Source organism: Argiope bruennichi, chromosome 7 (genome assembly GCF_947563725.1).
Source record: "Argiope bruennichi chromosome 7, qqArgBrue1.1, whole genome shotgun sequence".
Lineage (NCBI taxonomy): Eukaryota > Metazoa > Arthropoda > Arachnida > Araneae > Araneidae > Argiope > Argiope bruennichi.
Window position 1 is genome coordinate 105007414 of NC_079157.1, and position 24814 is coordinate 105032227.

The 24814-nt window shown below is 30.4% G+C and overlaps 1 protein-coding gene across 3 annotated transcripts in view; it reads right to left on the bottom strand.

The window, feature by feature from the left end:
• LOC129975846 (cystinosin-like) overlaps positions 1-15559 on the bottom strand; it is a 33470-nt gene extending 17911 nt beyond the window's left edge. The window contains exons 1-4 of one of the 3 annotated variants that reach the window (XM_056089094.1): positions 15431-15559; positions 3437-3551; positions 3242-3320; positions 554-733 (exon numbers count right to left, since the gene is read on the bottom strand). In XM_056089094.1, the coding sequence (XP_055945069.1) occupies positions 554-733; positions 3242-3320; positions 3437-3497 (320 nt within the window). In that variant the 5' untranslated portion in view covers positions 3498-3551; positions 15431-15559. Of the gene's footprint in view, positions 1-553; positions 734-3241; positions 3321-3436; positions 3552-3870; positions 4061-15430 lie in introns of those variants that run through there. The other 2 variants (XM_056089093.1, XM_056089095.1) reach the window with 2 other exon arrangements.
• Between the last annotated feature and the right edge of the window lie 9255 nt (positions 15560-24814).

Below are 24814 nucleotides of genomic sequence, written 5' to 3' on the forward strand. Positions count from 1 at the left end.
CATAGTTTTAGCATCATATATCTATTTACATAATCTTGAATGAATTTACATTAAATTATTGTAGTTCTAATGAATTTTTATCCAGCAAATCAAGTACAAGAGATTTAAATGCTCAAAAGAATAAAGCCTTTTTTTTTCATTTAATGTTCTGCTCATAAGCAAGATTAGTTTAGTTTAATTAATATTGTCTAGATTTTAACCAAACTTTTTATAGAATTATTATAAAATTGAAAAAAGTGATATTTTCAAAAAAAAAAAAAAAAAAATGACAAATTTGTCTCAAAAACTGAATAAAAATATATATATAAAAAAAACTTAAAATTTGCATATTAAAATAAGCTACTCGTTTTATTACTTAAAGAAATATATTGAAGTTATTACTGATATTTATTAATATCAAAACAAAATTCTGCCACCTAATTAGCACTTTGCAACCAACGAAAAATCACATGCATTGTGAAATAATTTGATGCATTAAATGCATTTTAGATGCTATTGAGATAATGGGAAAGAAACATTTATTTTTAATAAGTTCAAAACTGAGTTTACTTACTTAATAATAGGTGGTGACGCATGGATCATAATGGTTGTATGGCCAGCCTTAAATGCTCTTACAGTGAATTTTAAATCTCCTGTTGTTCCATTCTCAATTACTGAGTTATTGGGTAAAGGATATAGATTGCTGTCTTCCGAATAGCTGAACCATATGGCAATGCTCTCTGATACAGGTGCACTGAAACATAAACATGTAGAAAAATAATTTAGTATTTTATAATGCATATGGCTTTTATTTATAATAAATGCAAAAGTGGGCATATGATATTATACACTTACATGAAAACTCATAAGCAAATCAAAATTTGCATTTTGTCATGTTATAAATGTCACTTTAATTATCAGATAAAACTATTATGGAGTGCAAGCATAGCATAATTGCAAACAATCAAAAATATTACATGATGCACCTATATATATGCATAACAATTTCATTGGCAAAATAAATGTGAATATCATTTTAAATAATGGTTCAGTACAGTATTTCAAGAAATTATACAAAATGATACTACTCAATATGAAATGTTGGCTGCTTAATGAAGGGACAGCATTAGCTTCTAAATCACAGCTTCATTTTATTTCTTCAATAATAGTCAAAAAGCTTTAATATTATGTGTTTTCAGAATTCAAAAAGTTTTGTGATTCATTTGAATAGCCATGAGCAGGAACCTGAGTAGTATAAAATTTGCACTAATGCCAAGATTAAAAAGTATTGGAATGTGCTCAAACCTTTTATGCAATCCAACAGGATTTTTCCAAAAAAAACCTGATGCAATTTTTTTAGCATATGATTTTACGAGAAATGGCATTTTAGTGTTAGACAACAGAGGTTTTAAAAAAATAAGAAGACACTGAGAGACATAGAAAAAAAACCCAGAATCTCAAGCAATTCAGAAGTAACAGTATTTTTAAAACTCAAATTTAAGTGGTTCAAAAAAATTTAAAAAATGCTAATAATTTGATATAATATATAATATTAGGTAAATTTGGCTTAAAGAAGCAATTGTTGAATTATTTAACTTTTTATTCTTCATATTTCAAATGAAATAATCCAATTCTTAGCTTTTGTGAAGACATCTTCATCCAAGCCATGGTATCAGAAGTGTAGTAAACCAAACAGGAAGGCAGAAAGCAGGGGAAAGCGATGGAGAAAAATTTTGAGTTTATAGATTTAGAAAGAATTTGTTGATTTGGTGTTTTAACTTCATGGAAGAATGAATAGCCTATGTAACTAAAGTTTGAGTTATTAGAAAATTATTTTTAAAAAATAGCTCATTTGAAATTATAACATTTAGATATGTATTATAATGTTTTAAAAATAATAACCAAATTTAAGTTGTTTTCAGATGGTTTAAGCATTTGGAATTACTCCATTTATATTTTCTTTATTAACAACTGTAATCTGAGTAAAATTAATAATAAAAGTTAGCAATTTGAATTAGACAGCAGGGTTATACATTTCAATAATAAGATATTTCATTAGGAAATTTGAAATTATTTTTATTTTTGCACCCTTTATTTTCACTTATATAATGGTAATTGTTGTGTTTTCTTTCAAAGTTCTTAATCAAGTTTGTGTTAAACTTGATTAAGAACTTTGAGTTCATATACTCAATGACCAATCCCTCAAATTGACAAAACAATAAGAAATTTCAGTGTATTTATTCATATATAATAGTTATGAGGAATTAACAGTAGGAAAATTATAATTCATGAAATGTAGAAAATAGAAAGAAATGCGGAGCTATTTAAAAGGTATAACAACAATCTTTACCTATAAATTCATGAGGAGGGTTTTCAGAATGAAAAATTTTATTTAAGACTCTGATTTAATAAAACAAAACACAATTTAATTTCCTTCTCTATGCAATATTTTTTAAATAAACATTAAATAAATGATTAATGTTCTGCCAAATATCACAAATGTAATCTCTCTTTCTGTTATATCATACAAAATATTAATTTCTCAATGACATATTTATTTTAAAGAAAAATCGGGCAAATATAATTAATTTACATTTGATAAATACTGAATTTGAAAGAAAAAAAAAGTTTTAAAAATCCAATATTTGCACAGAAACACCGCTCAACTTAAAAAATTATAAGCAGGCTAATCAATCATGCTAATGAATATTTTCTCGAAGAAATGAAATTCAAACAGATGTACTATGAATTTTGAATCAATATTTTATATATATTTGTTTCTATACAAAATTCTTCAAAATGAAGGGGGAGGGGAATTAATGAAAGAATTAATTTTGATAAAATTACTTTTCTTTATCCTCAGCTCAAAGAGCATTTTTTTAAAAATTAAACACAGTGCTGAAATTAAGGACAGAAATTTAAGATGATATCATTTTCAAAAAATGGAATTTCTATAATTTACAAAAGATTTACTATCACCAAGGCTTGAATGAATATAATTACTACACTTTTAAACAATAAATTATTACTTTTAGGCAAAGACAGGAAAATAAAATTAAGCATTAAAAAAACAATAATGTCATTTTGAAAACTGTCAGTAATAATAACATACTGCATGAAAAACCATGTTGCAAAGAATTAAAATGTTAAAGATTTGAAAGAAAGCAGAAATGAAAAAGAATCAATATTTCAAATAACAAGAAAAATTTTCAAATGGAATTTTGCTATGAAATATATTATTAAAATTGTTCACATTTTTTACCTGGTAGACAATGAAAATGTTCCATTTTCATTTATTTCAAATTTCAGATCTTGTTCTGATACTTGTAGAGTATTACGAGCTGTTGAAGATCCAATAATAAAAACAAGAATGCATTAAATTACATTTCTTAAAAACATAATATTTTATTGTAATGAAGGTAAAATATTATAAAATAATATATTTAAATTTACAGACCTGATGATGAGGATATGAAGCAAGTAGCAAATGTGACTAGAATAATTATGGCAGAATTCATTTTCTTCCTAGTTTCTGTAGAATCAGGATGGTTAAATTTTTAGAAGAAATGAATCTGGTTTTAAAACAAAAAAATAATCACTCACAATTTTTAGCAAAATAAAATAAACATAAAATTTTGACAAACTAAAGTCTCTTCTTTGGAATAACTATATTTAAGTAGACTTACAAATGAGTCATATATGTATATCTGTGGGTGGTATGCTATTTAAATTAATAAGTTTTTAATATATAAACAATGACTAAATATAAAGATTAAACATATGAGATAATCTTTAAAAAGAACATTTTATAGAATAATACAACAATTTTTAAATCGCATATAAAAATCTATAAATATAAAAAAAAAATGACAGAAAAAAGATGATACTCACCTTAAAATAATTTGATTGAAAAGAACGAGACAATGAGATTCTGGGTGTTTTATTGATTCATTATTACGTCATGATTCAGAAAACACTGATTAGATTTTTTTGCACTTGATTGATTACAGTAATCACAATAAAACAAAAAGAGCTTTCTGCGTATTTTTCGTCGACCTTTCTACAAACTGTCAGTCATTGCAGTATTAGCGGTCTCGTGAGCAGTAAACAAAACATATGACGTATTTACCACTTCCTGAGAAATCGATGGCATTCGATTTCATAATCGAAATGAGAAAGAGATTCTTCCCGAAATGAATTTAAAAATTCCCTAGGGAATTTTGACCTGCATTGAGAATAGAACAATAATAATAAAAAAGGAAACATTCTATTCAGTTAATCTTAAGGAAGACAGTGGAAAGGTATACTCCTCCCGCCTTTTTTCTTTCTTTTTTACAAGAGATATGAAGAGATTCGCCTTCGTATCTCTTGTGCTTTCACAATATAGCTCATTTTGGGTTTAATTTCGTAGTTTAGTAGTATTGTCGAATACTCGATATATTTTAGAAAAATACTTCTTTCAATTGATGGATTTTATCCAACTTACAACTGAAATCTACAATTTTGATGTAATAGCGATTGCAAATAGCAGTAGTTACTGGGGACAGGATATTATCCCCCCCCCCACGCCTTTTACATTGTTGACTTTTTAAAAAGGTGGCAAAAATAACAGAATGCATAAACGCGTTTTTTTTTTTTTTTTTGTCTATATGACACCATTTAAGACTGTCTTTCGAGTTGTCTATCCCCTCAACGTCGATACCTCATTGTATGTAAAGATCACTTTATTACAAAAAAATGACCAAAAACATTCTTTACACACATTTATTTCCGGCATCAAGAGTATTGAACATCACGGTTACTCTGACAAATATCGGTACAAATATATTGCTCTTTTAGGACCCATATCAAATTTTACTCATTTTCCTTTTGAATTACCATTAAACAGAGTTCAACAATTGCATTGATAAGACCATGTGATAAATTTCATTCATCTTGCGCTACATTTTTTTAGTTATTGTGCTTAGACATCCATTGTCAATGCATCGTCTAACAGATATTCCATTTCATTGGTTTCATCCAAAATTTGATATATACCTACAACTTTGTGTCAAAGATTACATATCAAATTACGCTTGTCCCATTAAAATAAATTAATGTGCTCAAAAAATTCCAGAAATGTTTTTTTTTTTTTTTGACTCGGTACGGTCTAAAGAGAAATCCGTCTAAACGACGAAAGTGATATTTATTATTATTATTATTATCATTGTCTTTTATGCAAAAAAATATTGTAATCGTCAAAAAAAAAAAATCGAACTCGTGAGTTTGTCGAATTTTCATGTTTTAAACCTCTCTGTAAACAAAAAAAAAAAAGGAATTTCGGACCTATTTCTATCGCCATGTTTGTCAATCTATGAACATGATAACTCAAAAATGCTTTGAGCTAGATAGATGAAATTTGGTTTGTGTTCTTTTCATCAAATTTGTAGATTTCTATCGAATTTGAACTCAATCCATTTTCAAGAAGTGTATTTGTCTGTCTGTTCACGTACAAAAGAACATAGTAACTTAAAAACCGAAAGAGAGAGATAAATACAACTTGGTATACAGATTTAGCATCTAAAGTGTAGACCTGTACAAAATTTAAAACTGATTGGTCTTCTGTGTGTCTATACTTTCACATGCATGTAAACTCCATAACTCAAGAAAGTATCAACTTAAATCAATGAAATTTGGTAAACAGTTTTAACATCTAAAATTTAGATCCTCATCAACAGAGACGATTGAGATCATGAGGGTCATGGTCTTCCCCCAATCTTAGACCATATTTTATAATCTGGAAGAAATTATTCTTTGATAATATATGTGATACAATTATATAATTGATAAAAAAAAAAATTTGAACAAAATAGTTTAGATAAATAAATTAATTTCTTTTGATAATCCATCTTTTTGTGGCTTTAAACATCCAATCATTTCTAACAATATCAAAAAATTTAGTTAATAAACAATCTATTCATTATAAGAGGCTTTCGTGTAAAGTTACTATTATGAGCAAGAGATGTAATACATTCTGTACAATCGAGGCTGGAAGCGTGTCTATAAAGATGTACTATATGCCATATATCATCAAAGAAATTCTAACTTACTCTGTATATTACAGATATAATCGAAGCTTGGAACCGAAATAAATTAATTACCTACATTAATTAAAGTTTGAAAATATCAACTCTAATTTTGCATTTAAAATAAAGTCATATGGCGTATAATGACACAATTTAGTCACAAGCACTTTTTTTTCCCAGCTGATTTTGGATTTTTTGATGCCCCCCCAAAACTCCTTTAGAAAATTTACAAACCCAAGACTATACTCTTGAGCATGAATCTCCCTCCCCCTCTTCCCTCTACCTAAAACGTTCGCCTGAATCCGCCCCTATTTTAAACTAAACATTTCAAAGGGTTGGCCTCTCTCAGTTTGTCCTTTCGCATGCACGTAATTGAGATAACGCAAAAACTTAAACAAATGAAATTTTGTACATAGTTTTAGCATCTAAAATATAGATTTGTATGAAATTTTGCATCGAATCAGTAGAAAAGTTGACTGTCTGTCGGTCTGAACAGTCTGATGCATGCAAATGAGATAACTACAAAACGCTTCAACTTAGACAAATGAAATATAGGGCATGAATTTGTCGCTACAATTGTATTTTTGTGCCAGTTTTCTGTCGACAGAAAGAAATTCAGAAGGTACATTCGGTTTACTTCCCTGTACTATGCAGCTCAAAATTCTCAAGAATAAGACTTTGAAAATAAAAATCTGAGGATTTATGATGTTTAAGGCCCTCACAAAGTACACAGTTTTATGCGGAGAGATGGAGAGAGGAGGATCGTATTTTTATTAAAGAGAATGCGATAAAGTCTAGGGGAGAGTACTTACTTTTTTTTGTTGTTGTTGAATATGATATATTTGTGTGTGTGTGTGTGTGTGTATGTACTTTTCTACATTAGGAAATAAAACACAATATAATGTATTGAAAAGACATCTTTTGTCTTTAGCAAAAGAATTTCGATGAATTTGTTTAAAAAAATGGATTTCTGACTTTCTCGAACTGTGATAATTTTTACCAGAGAGCAGGGTGGCACCTGCATAACATGATTCGAAATTTTTAAAAGAAAAAAAAACTTATCAAGCTATATGGAATGCTATAAAAGATCTACAGACATCTGAAATATCTTTCTAACTGATCCACAAACAGCATCGGGTAAATTGTTTATTTCACATCTTAAAAACAATGAGATAATGGAGACACGAAAATAACATATTTTTTCCCATCTCTTTTACTATTGTCACGTATATACTTTAGTGTGGAACGCAATGACACACACAAGAAGTACAGCTAAACCAATTTATTAACTCAACTCTGAACTGAGAAGACAGTGACTGACAAATCTTCTGCTTTTAGACTAGCAGGGAAAGTTCCAGAATGCTTTTCTGGAGACGGCAAGAAAAGTCCAGAACACTTGTCTGGTAAACTAAAGAAATGTCCAGAATCTTCTGGAACATGAAATAAAGGGAAACATAAAATCAAGGAATTAAATGTCCACACAGACTGTGAATTGCATTGTCTTTAGCGGGATTCGAACTTACAACCTCTTGATTATGATATCAGTGCTATGACCATTCGGCCATGAAAAGTCAACTGCCTCATTTCAATGCGGCACTATTGCTAAAACGAGAATAATGAATTCATTCATTAGTTAATATCTTATTTTTCCAAACATCATAAGGAAGGTTTAAAAATAAATATTTTTACTTTTTCGAAGTGCACAAAGAGAAAGTATTGAAATCGGCAAAAATTCGAAGGCAAAATCGGCATTTTGACTCATTTTCATGTTCAATGCTGTATTCGAAAAATACATTTTAAGAATTATGCCTATGGCTGTAAGTACAATAAGTTTGAGTTATAACCTTCACATGTAAAGACAAAAATATAGATCGATAGATGGTCAACCCCATGAAGAATTTCTTTCAAAATCTGATAAAGATCAACATTTTAGATGTTAAATCTGTGTAGCAAATTTTATCCATCTAGCTTTTTACATTTTGTATTTATCGGCTTCATTCATACTTGGGCAAACAAGCAGCCAAACTTCCTGTGTATATTTTTAAAATATAGAAATTTATTATGAAGACCATATACCAAATTTCATTCATCTAGCTCGAAATGTTTGTGAGTTTCCTGTTCATAGACAGGAAGACATTGCCTCAAAAACGTGTAGTTAGGACTAGGGGAAGTCTGTCACACCAATTTTTTTTGAAAATTACACTACTTTCTTTTTTATATACCCCGATTTTTTTTTTTTTTTTTTGAAGATTACACTACTTTTTTTTATATACCCCGATTTTTTTTGAAGATTACACTACTTTCTTTTTTGTATACCCCGATTTTTTTTGAAGATTACACTACTTTCTTTTTTGTATACCCCGAATTTTTTTGAAGATTACACTACTTTCCTTTTTGTATACCCCGAATTTTTTTGAAGATTACACTACTTTCCTTTTTGTATACCCCGAATTTTTTTGAAGATTACACTACTTTCCTTTTTGTATACCCCGATTTTTTTTGAAGATTACACTACTTTCCTTTTTGTATACCCCGAATTCTTTTGAAGATTACACTACTTTCCTTTTTGTATACCCCGAATTTTTTTGAAGATTACACTACTTTCTTTTTTGTATACCCCGAATTTTTTTGAAGATTACACTACTTTCCTTTTTGTATACCCCGATTTTTTTTGAAGATTACACTACTTTCCTTTTTGTATACCCCGATTTTTTTTGAAGATTACACTACTTTCTTTTTTGTATACCCCGATTTTTTTTGAAGATTACACTACTTTCTTTTTTGTATACCCCGAATTTTTTTGAAGATTACACTACTTTCCTTTTTGTATACCCCGAATTTTTTTGAAGATTACACTACTTTCCTTTTTGTATACCCCGAATTTTTTTGAAGATTACACTACTTTCTTTTTTATATACCCCGATTTTTTTTTTTTTTTTTTTGAAGATTACACTACTTTTTTTTATATACCCCGATTTTTTTTGAAGATTACACTACTTTCCTTTTTGTATACCCCGAATTTTTTTGAAGATTACACTACTTTCTTTTTTGTATACCCCGAATTTTTTTGAAGATTACACTACTTTCTTTTTTGTATACCCCGAATTTTTTTGAAGATTACACTACTTTCCTTTTTGTATACCCCGAATTTTTTTGAAGATTACACTACTTTCCTTTTTGTATACCCCGATTTTTTTTGAAGATTACACTACTTTCCTTTTTGTATACCCCGAATTTTTTTGAAGATTACACTACTTTCTTTTTTGTATACCCCGAATTTTTTTGAAGATTACACTACTTTCTTTTTTGTATACCCCGAATTTTTTTGAAGATTATACTACTTTCTTTTTTTGCATAAAAGGAAATAAAATGCTGAATTTTGGTGAAATCATATCCCCAGCCTGCAAATGTCTGTTTCGAAATCAGGAAATTCATTCTGCTTCTTTTTGAAAAACATAATTATTGTAATGATTTTTATGAAATTATTAAATTTACTATTGTTTATTATCGAGGACATATAATACTTCTTTTACTAATGATTTAGACTTAATACTTATGTCTAAATCATGAAAAAAAACATGCAAAATGTTTTTTAAGAGTTAATGTGGCAAATGTTTTCACACATCCTACCGGAAATCATATTTAACTCCTTACATGTAAAGGGCAAAAATTTGTCATGGTCGTTATTTAACTTAAATGACTAGAAAACTTAAGAAGGTAGACTGCAAAACATTAGTTTGTTCTTATATAATATAGACCACTATATGAAAATAATATATAATTAAAAAACAATACATACAATGATTACAATGAGGTATAATAATACAGAAGTTTTATTACACCTCATATCAAATTAAATCTTTTTTAATATTCAGAATAATAAAATGGCCACACATTACAATAAAACAAATAGGATCTAGTCTGTTTATTTATTTATTTATTTATTTAGTTTATCGAATTCGCTTAGTCCTGCCCTTGAGACTGGTTACACACGCACAGCGTCTTTTTCCCCACTATCACTGCTTACAGAAATCGAACGTCTACGCAAACGGCGGCAAAATTTTCTTCATCGTCGTAGGAGTCGGCGTTATTTCATCAACAAATAAATTAATTATCCTTGAGTCTGGCGCCTTAGACCGCTCGGCCATCCTGACACTAGCCGTTTAGACAGTTCTAATCCTATTGCACTACTGGACAAGACAACAACAACAAATAAATTAATTTACACTACTGATCAAAAGTATTGCAAGTTTGAGAAATTTCACGTTTTCTCAAGAATAAGCCCCCCCAAAGTAATATTTTTTTCATTTAAAGTGATATTTTCATGAAAAATGTAGTGGAGAAGTTTAAGGCTATTGAGTCATCCATTGTGAAACAATCGTCTGCAACGATTGTGTCATCCTGGTAGTTTATTATAAAATCGCTCCGATTGCGAAGGATTTCATTTCGATTGTTACGCTGTCAAAGTGCATTCGCCGTGCATTGCTTTTCAATTTAAACTGTTCATTTCGTTTTAAAATGTGTGAATTAACTCGTCAGAAGCACCAAGGTGTTATTTTAATGCATCAAGAAAACATTTCAAATGTTAGGATTGCTCATCGTTGCGATTGCAGTGAGTCGACTATTTAACGCCTCCTAGAGATTCAAAACCGAAGATAAAAAAGCCTAGAAATGGTTGTCCGAGGTTATCTTCTAAACGCGGTGATGCTACATTGATACGATTATGAAGTAAAATTAGATATGCAAGTTCTGCTACACTAGCAAGAGAATGGAATGAGTCCACATCTGTCATTGACAGACCCAGGAAAGTTCACAAGAGGTTCTGTGAAGCTGGTTACAAGGCACAAGTACACAGAAAAATAGTAGTACTGACGAAAGCAATGCCGAAAAAACGATTAAAGTGGACCAAAGTGCTCAAAAATTATATTATATTCAGTGACGAAAGTCGCTTTTCTTTAATGTCTGACAAACCTGGTCAAGTTTGGGGTAAAGCGAATGAGAGCATGAGGCCAGAATGCCCGGTTCGTATACCAAAACACCCAGAAAGGGTTATAGTGTGAGGGTGCATGTCATATGGGTCAACTGGATGACTTCATTTTTTGTACAAGGAACCATGAATGGTGGTGAGTATGTTGGCGTGCTGAGGAATCAATTGCTTCGTAATGTTTGTGATATGTTCCCAAGGCAGAAAAGGATATTTCATCAAGATCTAGCACCCTGCCATACATCGAAAAAGATAAAACAGACTTTACAATTAATTTTAAATTTCATTTCAGTTCAGTTCTGACCTCTATATCGAAACATTCGTTATTTTAGGTTGAAACTGCATTTGCAAAACAAGGTATTAATGTTCTCGCATGGGTAGGAAACTCGCCAGATTAAAACCCCATTGGGAATTTGGTATCATGACTATCCGTCTGTCTGTGAACACAATAACTTAAAGATAGCTAACCATCTTTGAGCTAGATGGATGAAATATGGTAGATTGGAGTTTCGATCAAATTTGTAGATTTTTATTAGATTTTGCACAAATTCCATTCTAAAGAAATCTGTTTGTTTAGCAGTTAGAGTACAAGCAAAATCGATAACAACAAAATGTAAAGATAACGTTTGGATAAAACTGGAGATAAAATTGCAAGATTTAGATAAAATTGGAGATTGATAAAATGTGACACACAGATTTAGATATCTATAAATTTTTTTTAACAAATGCTTTCACAGCATTTTTAATTTTTTTCATGCGAAAAATAAAAAGAGAAAAAAAAATCATAAATATAAAAAAAGATTGACATCGGCATAGTGATAAAACGCCAAAATTTAAAACATCAACAGAAAGGAATTTTTTTAAATACTGTAAATGTAAGTGAACACCATAAATTAAAAATATAACAAGTTAGATAAAATGACATTTAGTATGGAAATTTTCCATTAAAATTCTCGATTTTTTTTTTTTTTTTTTTTTTTTGCTGACCAAACGAAAAATAATTTAACCTCATGTCTGAAATGACTTCTTTCATGCACCTGCATAGAAGAATACAACTACTACTAAAACCAGAGAGACATATCTCCCCTCGGCTTTCTTGTGTATTTAGTAATGAATACGATATTCCTCCCCCGCATAAAAACTGTGGGCTTTGCGCAAAGCCGCGAACTTGAACAATGCTAAAATTTTCGCATGTGAGTGTTTTGTATTTTGTGGTAAAATGATAAAAAGGCAAGTATCCATTCTCTATCGAACGCCATTAAGATTAACAAAATGACAGATTAAAACAAATTTTGATATAAAATTGCAATTTTAGTAACATCACATACCAAATTTAATTATTCTAAGTATTTGCATTTTTAAGTATTCGCGTTTACATGCATGCCAATATATAAACTGACGGCTGCGCCGTTGAAAGATTAGATTCAAAATTTAATAAGGATTAACATTTTAGATACTAAAACTGAGCTCCAAATTTTATTCATTTATTTTCTGCGTTTTGTAATTAATTTACTCGGGAAATCGGACATACATACCAGCATTCTAAATATGGATTTTGGGAATTTGATAGAAATGTAAAAATTTGATTTTAAAACAGCATACCTGAATCCGTCCGTATTGCTGAAATCATTTTTCGTTTCTCTCTCTCTTTCTATCGTATTCACAGATATACAGACATAATCTCAAAAATAATTTTTTCAGAGACTTAGGGAAGGTGGAAATTCGTCAAAATTTCGAGGTCTAATTCTTTGATTATTACAATGTTTTATCTATAGGGTGCCCCCAAAATCATGAAACGCGATTTGATTCTTTATCCATTAAATATAAGTGGGCAATGGAAATTGCAAAATTGTTCAAATTAAGGTACGAAATAAGATCACGTTAATAATAATTAAAAAAAATTCCTTTAATTTTCAAAAGATTACTTTTTTTTAATTTTTATATAACCCCTCTAGACAAATTCGGTAAATTAGAAAGTTTTGCTTTTCCATCCAACAAGATCATTAGGAAAAACCACATAACTCCATCTTTAAAACCAAATGAATTATGATACAGGGGAAAAAATGACTTGTGTCATTTTTTAGATCGCTTAAAACGCTATTTCTTCGGTGAAAATAGCGGCCGTGTACAAATTTATAATGGAAATCATAAATGCGATAGCGTGAGTCAAAAAAAAAAAAAATCACAAGTGCCCTTAAATAAAGCTTTAACTTACTTTATTTCACTTACTTATCGAATGTTAGTCCAAAAGTTTGCAGAGAAATCTGCAATAATGTCAATTTTTTCGTCTTCAGTGTACAGTCGCTTTCTACCAGGTGAAATGAACCAGTAATTCTTTAATGGTTTCATCATCAGATAAACAAATGCTCGTGAAATTTCATGTGAATTCGGATATCGCCGTCCAAATTCTTTAGAAGTTGCGTCATTAATTTTAGTGCATATAAAATGAATCATGGCAAATTCAAATAGCTCTTTATTTGTTATAAATACCATACTAGACAACCAGTTTTTCTATGTTCTTAGTTCGACAATAGAAAAATAAACATCGTTGAACGATTTCCAATCTTTATTTTGTACGAGAAAAGTTAAGTTGTACTGAAAAGAAATAATTCTGAGAATAAATAAGTAAATTGAAAAAGAAATCTTTTGCATTTCACTATGCGGTTAAAAAAATATTTTAAGATAATCATTTTAACGGCTACATTACAAATTAAAGAAAATAAATCGTTCATGAGTTAATTTGATAGAATTTTTTTTGAAAAATTATTATAAATTTGACAACAGATTACTTGCGTGTATTTATTTTGTATTTTAATTTTTAAAAATGAAAATGGTAGTCTGAATTTTAAAAAAAAAATAAGCCTTCAAGAGTACGTGATAGTGTCACTAATCTGCCTTAAATAAATAAAAAAAAGGTCTTAATGAAAAAATTATGATATATTTTATCTTTTTATAATATGCCACAAATTTTATTTCTACTTTGACATATAATCTCTATGAAGCGCATTCAGTTTTTAATTAAATATAACTCACTCATTTTTAAAGATACGTAGTAGTAGTGATGTTGTTGCATAAAAAATTAAAGCTTTTTAATTGACAATTTGTCTAGAGTGGTTGCATAAAGATTTAGAAAGTGTAACTTTTGAAATATTAATAGGAACTTTTTTTATTCACATGGTTTTATTTCGCACCTTATTTTGAACTACTTTGCAATTTACAGTGCCCACTTATCTATAATAGATAAAGAATTAAACAGCATTTCAATCTTTGTAAAACACTCTATATATTTCGTACTAATCGCCTTTGGCGACCAATTAATTTGCCGGTAATTACTTTCAATTAAATCTCTTATGCATAACTTAATATTCATGGTTCCTTCAAAAAATATTTTAAAGCATCAAATTGTGACAAATATAAAAGCCAGATTATTTCAATAAACTTATATCTGGTCGTTTCATTACATATATGAAACCACGATATCGATATCATAGTGCTATTAACAACGTAACTGCCCGATTCTTCTCACTTCAAACATTCACGTTACTGTAACGTTTCCTTCTTATTCACAGATATTAAACAGAATCTTTCTTCTTTGGCTTTAAACAATGGAAGAAAATCAAAGAAATAAATATTTGACAGAACATTAAAGACAGTTTGAATTTTAGTTCATCAGAAAAACATTTCTTGTAAATTATGAAGAAAAAAAAACTAATTGCCAAAATCTAGAAAAAAATTCCTCACAATCAATTAAGTTAGCATCAATAAAAAGATAATTTTTTTTTATTTTAAATGATGATACAAAAATTAGTTTTGTTCAATAATATTTTCCGGAGGTATTGAAACAACACCAAGATTTCATATAAATTTTAATTAAAAAAAAAAGACACTTCTCAAAGGTGCACATTCCACTCTTCAAAATTTTTTAAAAGACACAAAAAGTTTGAAAAACACATTTCTACTCTAAAATTTTTTTAAGTACCAAAGTTTGAGACTATTGGTAAAATGGTGAAGTCTATAGTAATGGTCAAGTCTATCTTACGCATTCATGTTTATTATTAATAGTAATACTAGAAAACAACAAAAAAATCACAAAAATAAGAATCTTAAAATTTAAAATATCGAAGAAAGTTAGCTATTAGTTTCTATATATCTATACTATTTAGCTATTAGTTTCATAACGAATTTATTTATAAATCTAAAATTGATTAAACAGAATTTCAAATATTGATCTGAAAATTAGAAACTTTTTTTAGTATTCATTATCAACATTACTCTTTCACAACCATCTTCTGAATGAAATAAATCTGCCTAGCTTTAATTTATAGATCTTAATCAATTTTATTCTTCGATTACACATTGGTCATTGTCAAAAATTCAATTATTAGCACCAAATAAATCTTACCATTGCCAACAGACGATATAGTATCCTTCTGAACTTGCTAACAAAATGCATAATTTCGTAGCATGGCGGTCACATGTAACAGGAACAATATTATATAACTGCAGACCATAAACAGTGGTTCTACTGCTTTTGAAAACTGTATAACTGTCATGCGGGAATTTATCACAAAATGTAACGAGGTCACGCTTCTTATCAATGATCAACGCGACCGAACAGATCTTTAAGCCTGTTACGAAATTTCTAAATCTCTGCTAACTTCGCACTTAAATATTATTTGTTTTAAAGTCTTATTACTTTTGTGTCATCTTTATTTATTTCATTTTATTTATTTATTTTGTATATGATGCAAAGATAGAGGTAATACGGTAATCATTGAAAGATTCGACCTCAAGATTTTGACGAATTGCTTTTTTTCAGGCCTCACTGGGATCGAAAAACAATTTTGAAATTATATCTGCCTGCGAACAAGATAATAAAAAAATTATTTAAACTAGATAGATAAAATTTGGCATGTACTTTTAACACCAAATTTGTAGATTTCTATAAAACTGAGCAAAATCAATTCGCAGGAATTTTGTTTTTCTATTTATTTGAATGCAAGTAAGGCCTCAAATCACAAAAGAAATGAACTCGATGTATAAAATTTGGTACACCAGTTTCGTCATCTAAAATAAAGACCCGTATGAAATTTGAATCTAATTCGTCAAGAAGTTGATCGCCTGTCGGTTTATACATTAGCATATATGCAAACACGATAACACAAAAGCGCAACAATTTAGATAAATGAAATTTGTTTTGTGAGTTTTTTGCTTCCAATCGTATTTTTAACTATTTATTATTATCATTGAAAATTTCTTTAAAAATCGTCTTCCGCTTATGTATTATACTCTCAAATATAAAAACAAAAATCTTTATTTCGGGAGCAGGGTTAAACGAGTTTATAAAAAGAGAGACACCTAATTATTGTTCTAGAATTATTTAAAGATTACTATATTTATTCTTTGTTTTCTTATAAAAGAAAGTGAAAAGGGGCCAAAACGAAACTAGGTATTTCGTACACTCTTTTGTAACCGTAATCTAATCTAATAGCTAATGGAGAATACAATAGTTATATTTTAATCTTTTTCGATAAACTTGCTGTTGAAAATCACACTTTCACATACGCATTTTAATTTTACGATATAATAGTTTCGGTTATAACTTTTTTTTTTCGATTAAAAAATAGAACATTTTACACTTTATTTTTCTTAATGACCCAATATTTTTAACTACATAATAGCGACCATCATCTTTTATGATAGTTTCTTGAAACAGATAAATATATTGGAAGTTCTGTGTAGGTTTTAATACAGTTCACCTATCCGCATTAAACGATTATATTTATTTTGTATAGCCCAATTAATTGCTGTACCAAAATTTTTTTTTTCATATAAAAGAAATATCCACATTAAAAGATTAAATATTTGGGGAATGTTTCCTTTAATAGGAATCGAGTTCCAATTTAACAAAATGCAAGGCATTGGTGGCTTCCCCAAGATCCGCAATTTTTGCCGGAGTGGGAGGTGGGAGATATTTTTATTGGAGAATATGCCAGAAAGTTTTGGAACATCCACTCCCGATGAATATCACAAAATTTGCACATTTGCAATAATTTTTTCTAACCATATCAAATCCATATAAGAATCGACTGTTTATCTGTCTGTCTATCTGTTTATTTGTGTGTGAAAACGATAACTTAAAGCGCAAAAAATGAAATTTGGTTTGTGATCCTAACAGCAAAACTGACGATTGGATAGAAATTTGGGACGATTGAGATTGGTTTCAAAATCCATATTCGTTTCTCATCATTATATCCGAATGAAAGATTCAGTATATCTCAATTCTTTAGGATGATAGATCAGTGATGTTCATTTAAACTGATGTCCATAAATTAAACGACAAAAATAAAATGCTTATCTAGGTACATAAATGTAAATTGTAAATGGCCAAGAAAGTTGATATAATTGACAGATTGGTAAAGGGTTTTAATGAATGATTGATGCGACTATTTTGAGTCGCATGATATTTATCTAACAAAAGAGGATAATAGGTCAAGTAAGGCAGTGTGTGTTAAACAGAGACTGAACTGATTAAAGCAGGCCTGAAACATATCTTATCCTGTCGCGTATTGTAGTACTTTCGCGTAAAGAGTCAAAATAAAAGAATAGAACGAAGTTGCTCTCAATTTAGATGTTTGATCATTTTACTTTTTAAAAGCTTTATTAGGGGAAAGGGAAACAGTTTGTTTCTGCAAATCTCAACAGTGCGGTAAAAGATTAATTTCAAGCATTTTACTCATGATTTAGGGTTTTTTTTTATTTACTTTGATGTAGCAAACGATATGAATCTAAGAACATATGTAGAATGATTGTGAAGAATTGCAGATAAATTAGAAAAAGAATATTCGATTAGAGAAGTTCCTTATGAGCTGGGAATTTGTAAAGGGATTACAGCACGGTTGTGGAAAAAATTTTTAAGAAACTACAAAAGTTACTAAATGTTATAGTTCTGATGGACCACTAGAAATTTCTATAAATGAAAGTAATTATAGAGAGCTAAGACCCAAAAGATATGATCAGATAATTACTGTGAAATTGGTACGAAGAATATAGATAAACACAGGTGAGATTGATACAGACAAACACTTTTTTTTGGGGGGGGGGGCAGGCTCAAGGATAGAGTCTTGGGTACGGAATATATCCAGGGAAGCTTTGGAGAGTTAATAAAAAGCACCAAATTGGCTGGAAATTTGGGATTAGGGTTTGAGACTAGACTATACTATTATATGCCGTACAACCTTATTTCAAATGCAGAACTAGAACTGATATTATCAAGCAATAATAAATTAATTTCATAGGAAAAATAAAAGAAAGTATTAGTGCAAATCAATACTTAAAACTTCCATGATTGCCAATTATCAACAGTAATTTTACCCTTAGCTTCGACCATATAATCATATATTTGGGTATGTATATAGATAATATATAAAAGAATATTAGAATTTTAATAATGTACAGCAAATAGTACCCTTTTATAAATCTTGATTCTATTATATAAAACTGTTTTAAACCTAGTGTTGATAACAGTGACTTAATATGAGGTTTCCAAAGGCGATTCTTCATCAATAAAGTTTATTTATTAGGAGAAAATTGAACATGTAAATCCACACATATACAAAAAAAATGGGTTATAAAAAATACAATTTATTTTATTCTTTTACTTAAAAATAAGATTTGCTCGAAACCTGTTAATTATATACAGCCCAATCAACTTATCAAATGTGATCAACCAGCATTTCTTCCAGACTACAAATTTTTGTCTACGATTTTTTTTTGGGGGGGAAGGGGGAGGGGGAGGATCAAGATCCCAATGGTCAGAAAGAAAATGTATAAATGATGCCATGAACACAAAAACGGGATTGGGAATGATTGGGGCTGATCGGTAGTATGGAAATGAATTCATATTACAATGCAAGTATTATAATAATTGGTATAACATATCATGCTAACGTTTCATTAAAGGAACTCAATGCTTTTATGCTAATTTTACTCATTCTTCTAAAAATCATAAATGCTTTTTAAAAAAATGAGCAAATGGCTATGACTTTTTTTTTTATACAAGCCATTTCCTATGTATTTCTAAATATTTGTTATTTTCCCTATTATATTTCTGATTTAAGGTTGTTTGCATTTTATTTTATTTCTCTAATAGCATGAAACTCTATCAAAATTCCTTATCTTATAAAATGTTGTTGTTTCTTACTTCATGGTCATTGATCTAGGTCAAAATCTAACAGTCTCTTTAAATACTTTTTAATTAATATATCAGGGAAATTTGGAAATCAGGAGTCCACCTTTAAATCCTTTAAATTTTGAAGTCTACCCTTAAAAGAGATCATTATTCGAAAAGCAACATTAATCTAACAAGTCAGTTTTATCAGTAAATTTAAATTTCAGAAATCGCTTAGTCATCATGAATCAGCGAAAGAGTGCTATTTTGGGGTAAAGGAGAATTTAAACAGATAACTGAAGCTTTTTTTTAGATTATTTGCCTTGAACAATCTACTAAAAACGTGAGATTCGAACCCTTTGAATTTTTTTTCACCCTTTCTTATTTATTATGGCTGTGTTAGCAATGGGATTCTCGAGAATTAATTAAATGTGTCCTTTTGAGATTTGAAGACCATGGTGATGAGTAGTTTGATGACTTGCTGTGAACGCGAATTAACTATTTAGTCATTTCTATATGTGCTTCTGTTTTTTAAAATAAGTTTTATGATAACATGATTTTTTTTTCTTGTTATCTATTCATATTAGCTCGTTCGATCGAGATTCCATTGGAATTTATTTTGAATCACTTACATAAAGATCAACTGAATTAGTTACTTTCTTGTCTACGAAGTATAAACTGAAAAATTACTGTGATGTTCGAAAATTTCGACCTCGAATTTTTGATGAATCTTCATATTTTATATATTTCTGATAATAATGAATTTATATAAGTTTTGTAATTCTCTATGTCCATTTGCAAATGAATACAATATATATATATGTGGGAAAAGGCAACGACCAGCATTAATATGTGAAATATATTTATTAAGATTAAAGTACAAAGGACAAAACATTACTACATAGAACATAAAAGATACATGAGCGTGAGCTGCACGTCTTGCAGTCTCACTGCCCAACTCTCGTCTGTCAATAATGGCGGGAAAGCATCACGTGATTAATGACGTGACGCAACATGGCCAGCATGGCGCCATACAGGATACGGGATCTGTCAGCGCTTCCCACATCGGCCATCATGACAGGATAGGCGACCTCGCCTTATGGTATACAGTACAATGAAGTAAATATATAAAACAAACAGCAAATACAGGAAAATAATTTGTAAAATTGAAATATTCACAAGATAAAACAAATAAAATAGTCATACCATCCGTGACAGCATAAGTATATAGCAATACAATAGCGTGCACTGGAAATATCGAATAACTAACTAAAAATAAAAATAATATTAGTGTTGAACATATAAAAATATAAAAACACAAAATAAACAGAGAAAAAAAAAATCAAAGTCTATATCGTCCAAATATACACACACAAAAAGAAGGAAAATAGTTCTCTTTCTCTTTAAGTAGTGTTCAGTGTTTTCTTTTGAAACACAATTCAAGTGATATGTTCTATATTGCTGGACCATGGTTTCATATATTCTGCACAAGTTGAAGTTTTTGATGGTCCATCGAAGAAATCATACTTTTCAACATCGTATGTGTCGTTTGCTTTAATTTTGATCACTTTATATGGTCCGAGAAATTTTTGTTTCAATTTCAGACCAGGGCCAAATTGAGTGCGCTTGATTGCGACGAGATCATTCAATTGAAATTTTTGAGCATGTTTCCTACGCAGATTGTAGGTACGGCGATTTTCTTCTTGGATTTTGAGGATTTGTTGTTTTGCATCTTTACGGAGCTCATCACGCTGTTGGAGAAATGCAGACTGGATCTCTTCGTTGACGATTTCGAGGATTTTTATATCATGCTCAGATTTCATTTTAGTTCCAAACAGAATTTCGAATGGAGTAGAATTGATACTTCGTTGAAATGTAGAATTAATAATTTGCTGAACGGAAGCAACATGGCTATACCATTTCTCAGGGTTTTCTATGGATAGCTTGGAGAGTACAGATATGACAGTAGAATTAAGTCTTTCTACCTGACCGTTTGATCTAGGAAGTCCAGCTGTAATAGCAATGTGGGTGATATGCTGATGTTCACAATATTCTTTGAATGACGTAGATGTGAAAGCGGTACCTCTGTCCGTAATAATCCTTGAAGGATTACCGAAAAATGATCTTTGGCATTCGAGCTTATTGAGAACTTCAGCGGTGTCAGTGGACTTGGTCGGGTAAAGCCACACAAACTTCGTAAAGGAATCGATGATCGCCAGAATATGCTTATATTTCTTAGAAGTGCTGGGAAGAGGACCCAAATGATCAATATGATATGTATGAAAGGGAGTATCGTCTTTGTCAAGTGGATGCAAAGTGCCATCTAATTTGCCACGTTTTCTGTTATTTAGAATGCATGTTACACAGTTGCGTATGCATCGTTCAATTTTCTCTTTCAAGTTCGGAATAAAGAATTCTTTGTTTAACATTTCCTGCGTGCGTTTTACTGCAAAATGGCCTCGTTCATGACAGAATTTAATAATGTTGGCCTGCATATCATCAGGTACGACAAATAAATCGATTCCGTCTAAGTTCTTATATAAAATGTTGTTTTTGACTATGTAGTTCTCGTAAGGTGCATTTTGAAGTAATGCTTTTATAGCTGTAATATGCTCATCTGTCTGTTGAGCTTTGAAAATTTGAAGATTGACACAGTCTTGAATGATCATGCAGCATGGGCTTCGGCTAAGAGCGTCGACATGAGTCATCTTTGAACCGGTTCGATGCTCTATTTCGTAGTCAAAATCCTGAAGGTATAATGCCCATCGCGAAATGCGGGAATTCATTTCTTTTTTATTTAACGTTTTGACGAATGCATTACAGTCAGTGATAATTTTAAAGTGTGATCCGAGGATGTAAATTCGGAATTTTTTAAGAGCTTCTACAATGGCGAGTACCTCCAGTTCATAGCTGGTGTATTTTCTTTCGCTGTCAGACGTTTTCTTAGACATATAATACACTGGATGGAATTTGTTATCATCTTTGGATTTTTGTAGTAGGACTGCCCCCAAGCCATCAATTGACGCGTCTGTATGAATTTCAATGGGACTGCCTTGATTAAAAATAGTTAAAACGGGTTTATCAGAAAGTAACTGTTTTAAGCGTAAAAACGCAGTTTTTTGCTGAGCTTGAAATAGAAAGGGGCTGTCCTTACGAAGAAGATCACTAAGTGGTTTTGCTATAGTAGAGTATGAGGGAATAAATTTTCTAAAGTATCCCGTAAGACCTAGAAAACGTTGTACGTCTTTTGCATTTTTTAACTCAGGATAATTAAGAACGGCTTTAGTTTTGGAGGGTGAAGGGAGCAATTTGCCGTGTTCTACTACGTGACCCAAAAATTCAATCTGACTATGCAAAAATTGACATTTTTTAAAGTTTATATCTAGTCCATAATCGCGAGCTACTTTTAGAACAGTGTTAAGGCGTTCGAGAGCCTCAGATTCATTATTTGCGGGAATGACGATGCCATCCATATACGGGAGGACAATGCCTTTTGCAATAAGATCACGAAAAACGGCATTTATGTATCGCATAAAGACAGGAGGACATGAACTTAAACCGAATGGCATATAACGGAATTGAAATTGACCTGTATTTGTGACGAAACTGGTGTAACAACGACTTTTTTCTTTTACCGGCACATGAAAAAATCCGTTACGCAAATCGAGAGTACTGAAAATTTTAGCATTTTGAAGACGATCTAAAATGCCATCAATTAATGGTAGTGGATAATGGTCTTTAACTAATTTACGATTTAATTTTCTATAATCTATACAGACTCTATGTTTTCCATCTTTCTTACGAACTACGACAACTTGACTAGCATAGGGTGAAGAACATGGTTCTATAATTCCATTTTTTAACCACTCGTCTATCTGCGCATTTACTATATCACGTTCGGCAAGGGGTAAACGTCGAGGAGAGTGGAAAATTGGCTCATCGTCAGTAAGCGTTATATCAAGTGCGATGTTCGTGGTTTTGGTTTTGTTAGGTTTATAGGCTAACAAAATCTGTTCAACCTCATTGCGAGTTTGTTTAGAAATATTCGGACCTATATCAAACGTGGGAGTTTCGGCAGAAATAGCCATTATAAAACTGTCAGTTTCAACAGGATCATCAGATTTAGAAATTTTGGAAAATACAACACCGTCAGGTTTAATTGTCAAATTTGCCTGATTTATTACGTCGCAACCTATTATTAGGTCATAAGTAGTACAATTATTAGGTACCACAGAAATAAAAACAGGAAAACTTTGTTTGTCAATAATAATTTCAGATTCAAAGGAACCTATTATTTTAGTTTGGGAAAAACCGAATCCAGTTAGTGTCATCTTGTTATTCGTCAACGGCGGCGATCCTAGTTTAATCCATGCAGAATGTTTGAGAAGTGTCGAAAAACTACCAGTATCGACTAATCCGGAAAGTGTATTATTAAGAATAACAACCTCTTTATGCATATTCGACGGAGAATGCAATAAATGTAAAGTGTTGACATTATCACGTGGGGTAGAACTGTCATTTCGAGTAGTACGGTGACAATCGGAAGATTTATGTCCGAAAAGATTACAAGAAAGACATTTAGGACCACGATTACGATTAGGGCAAGACTTTGCGATATGTCCAAAATCGTTACAGTTAAAACAACGCGTCTTACTGTTAGTCGGATTACTAAGATTCAATTTTGATTCTCTTTGTTGGACAGGGATTTTATGTATTGTATCACGTCTTTGGCCGTCATTAGCATACGACATCTTTGAATTATTTGCGTTCATTGCACTTACGATAGTTTCGAAAATTCGTAATTTTTCTTTAAACTCAGAATAACATTTTGCACCATAAAGAATAATTTTATCAGAAGGAGAACCCTGTATCCCATTTATTGTGTATTGAATAACAGAACATTCATCAATAAGGGTTTCAGACTGATTCGCAATTTCACGCATGGCAAAAAAATATTGCATAAAAGTTTCTTTCGAGCGCATTTTACGTCTTTCTAGTTGTTTATGTATTTCAATCGAAGTTACTTTATCGGAAAATTCATTAATGAATGCACTTTTAAAAGCATGATAGGAATTTAGATTTCTTTGAGAGAATAAAAAAGATTTAGCTGCGCCGGAAACTAATCTCTTTACAAAGATTAATTTTTGTTGTTCGCTTAAAGAAGGAAAAAGAGAAAAATTCTCTTCAACATCATAAAAAAAACTTTTAATCGAATAGGAATCATTTCCTGTGAAGTTTCTACAACTACTACAGAGATCGCGTAATAAAAAACAAAACTGAAGGTTTATTTCATTCATCGTTTGTTTATTCGAGGGATCATTTTCGAGTGATTCCCTTTTGGCGCCAGTAATTAATGCCTGACTGTTATTTATTAATGTTTCGTCTGAAGTTACGGGGATGGGGAAGGAAGAATTATTACCCCCATTACTTGTTGAACTTTCGGTTTCAGAAATCTGTTGAGGAGATAAAGGTTTTTCTTCTGTTTCCGATAAAAAACTAATATCTAGCGAGTTCTGAAATTCATTTAAATTTGTTAGGGCTTTAAAAATATTTTCACACATAGCATCTTTGTCGGTCTCAGTTACTTCTAAGTGTAATAAATTAGAAACGGAGATA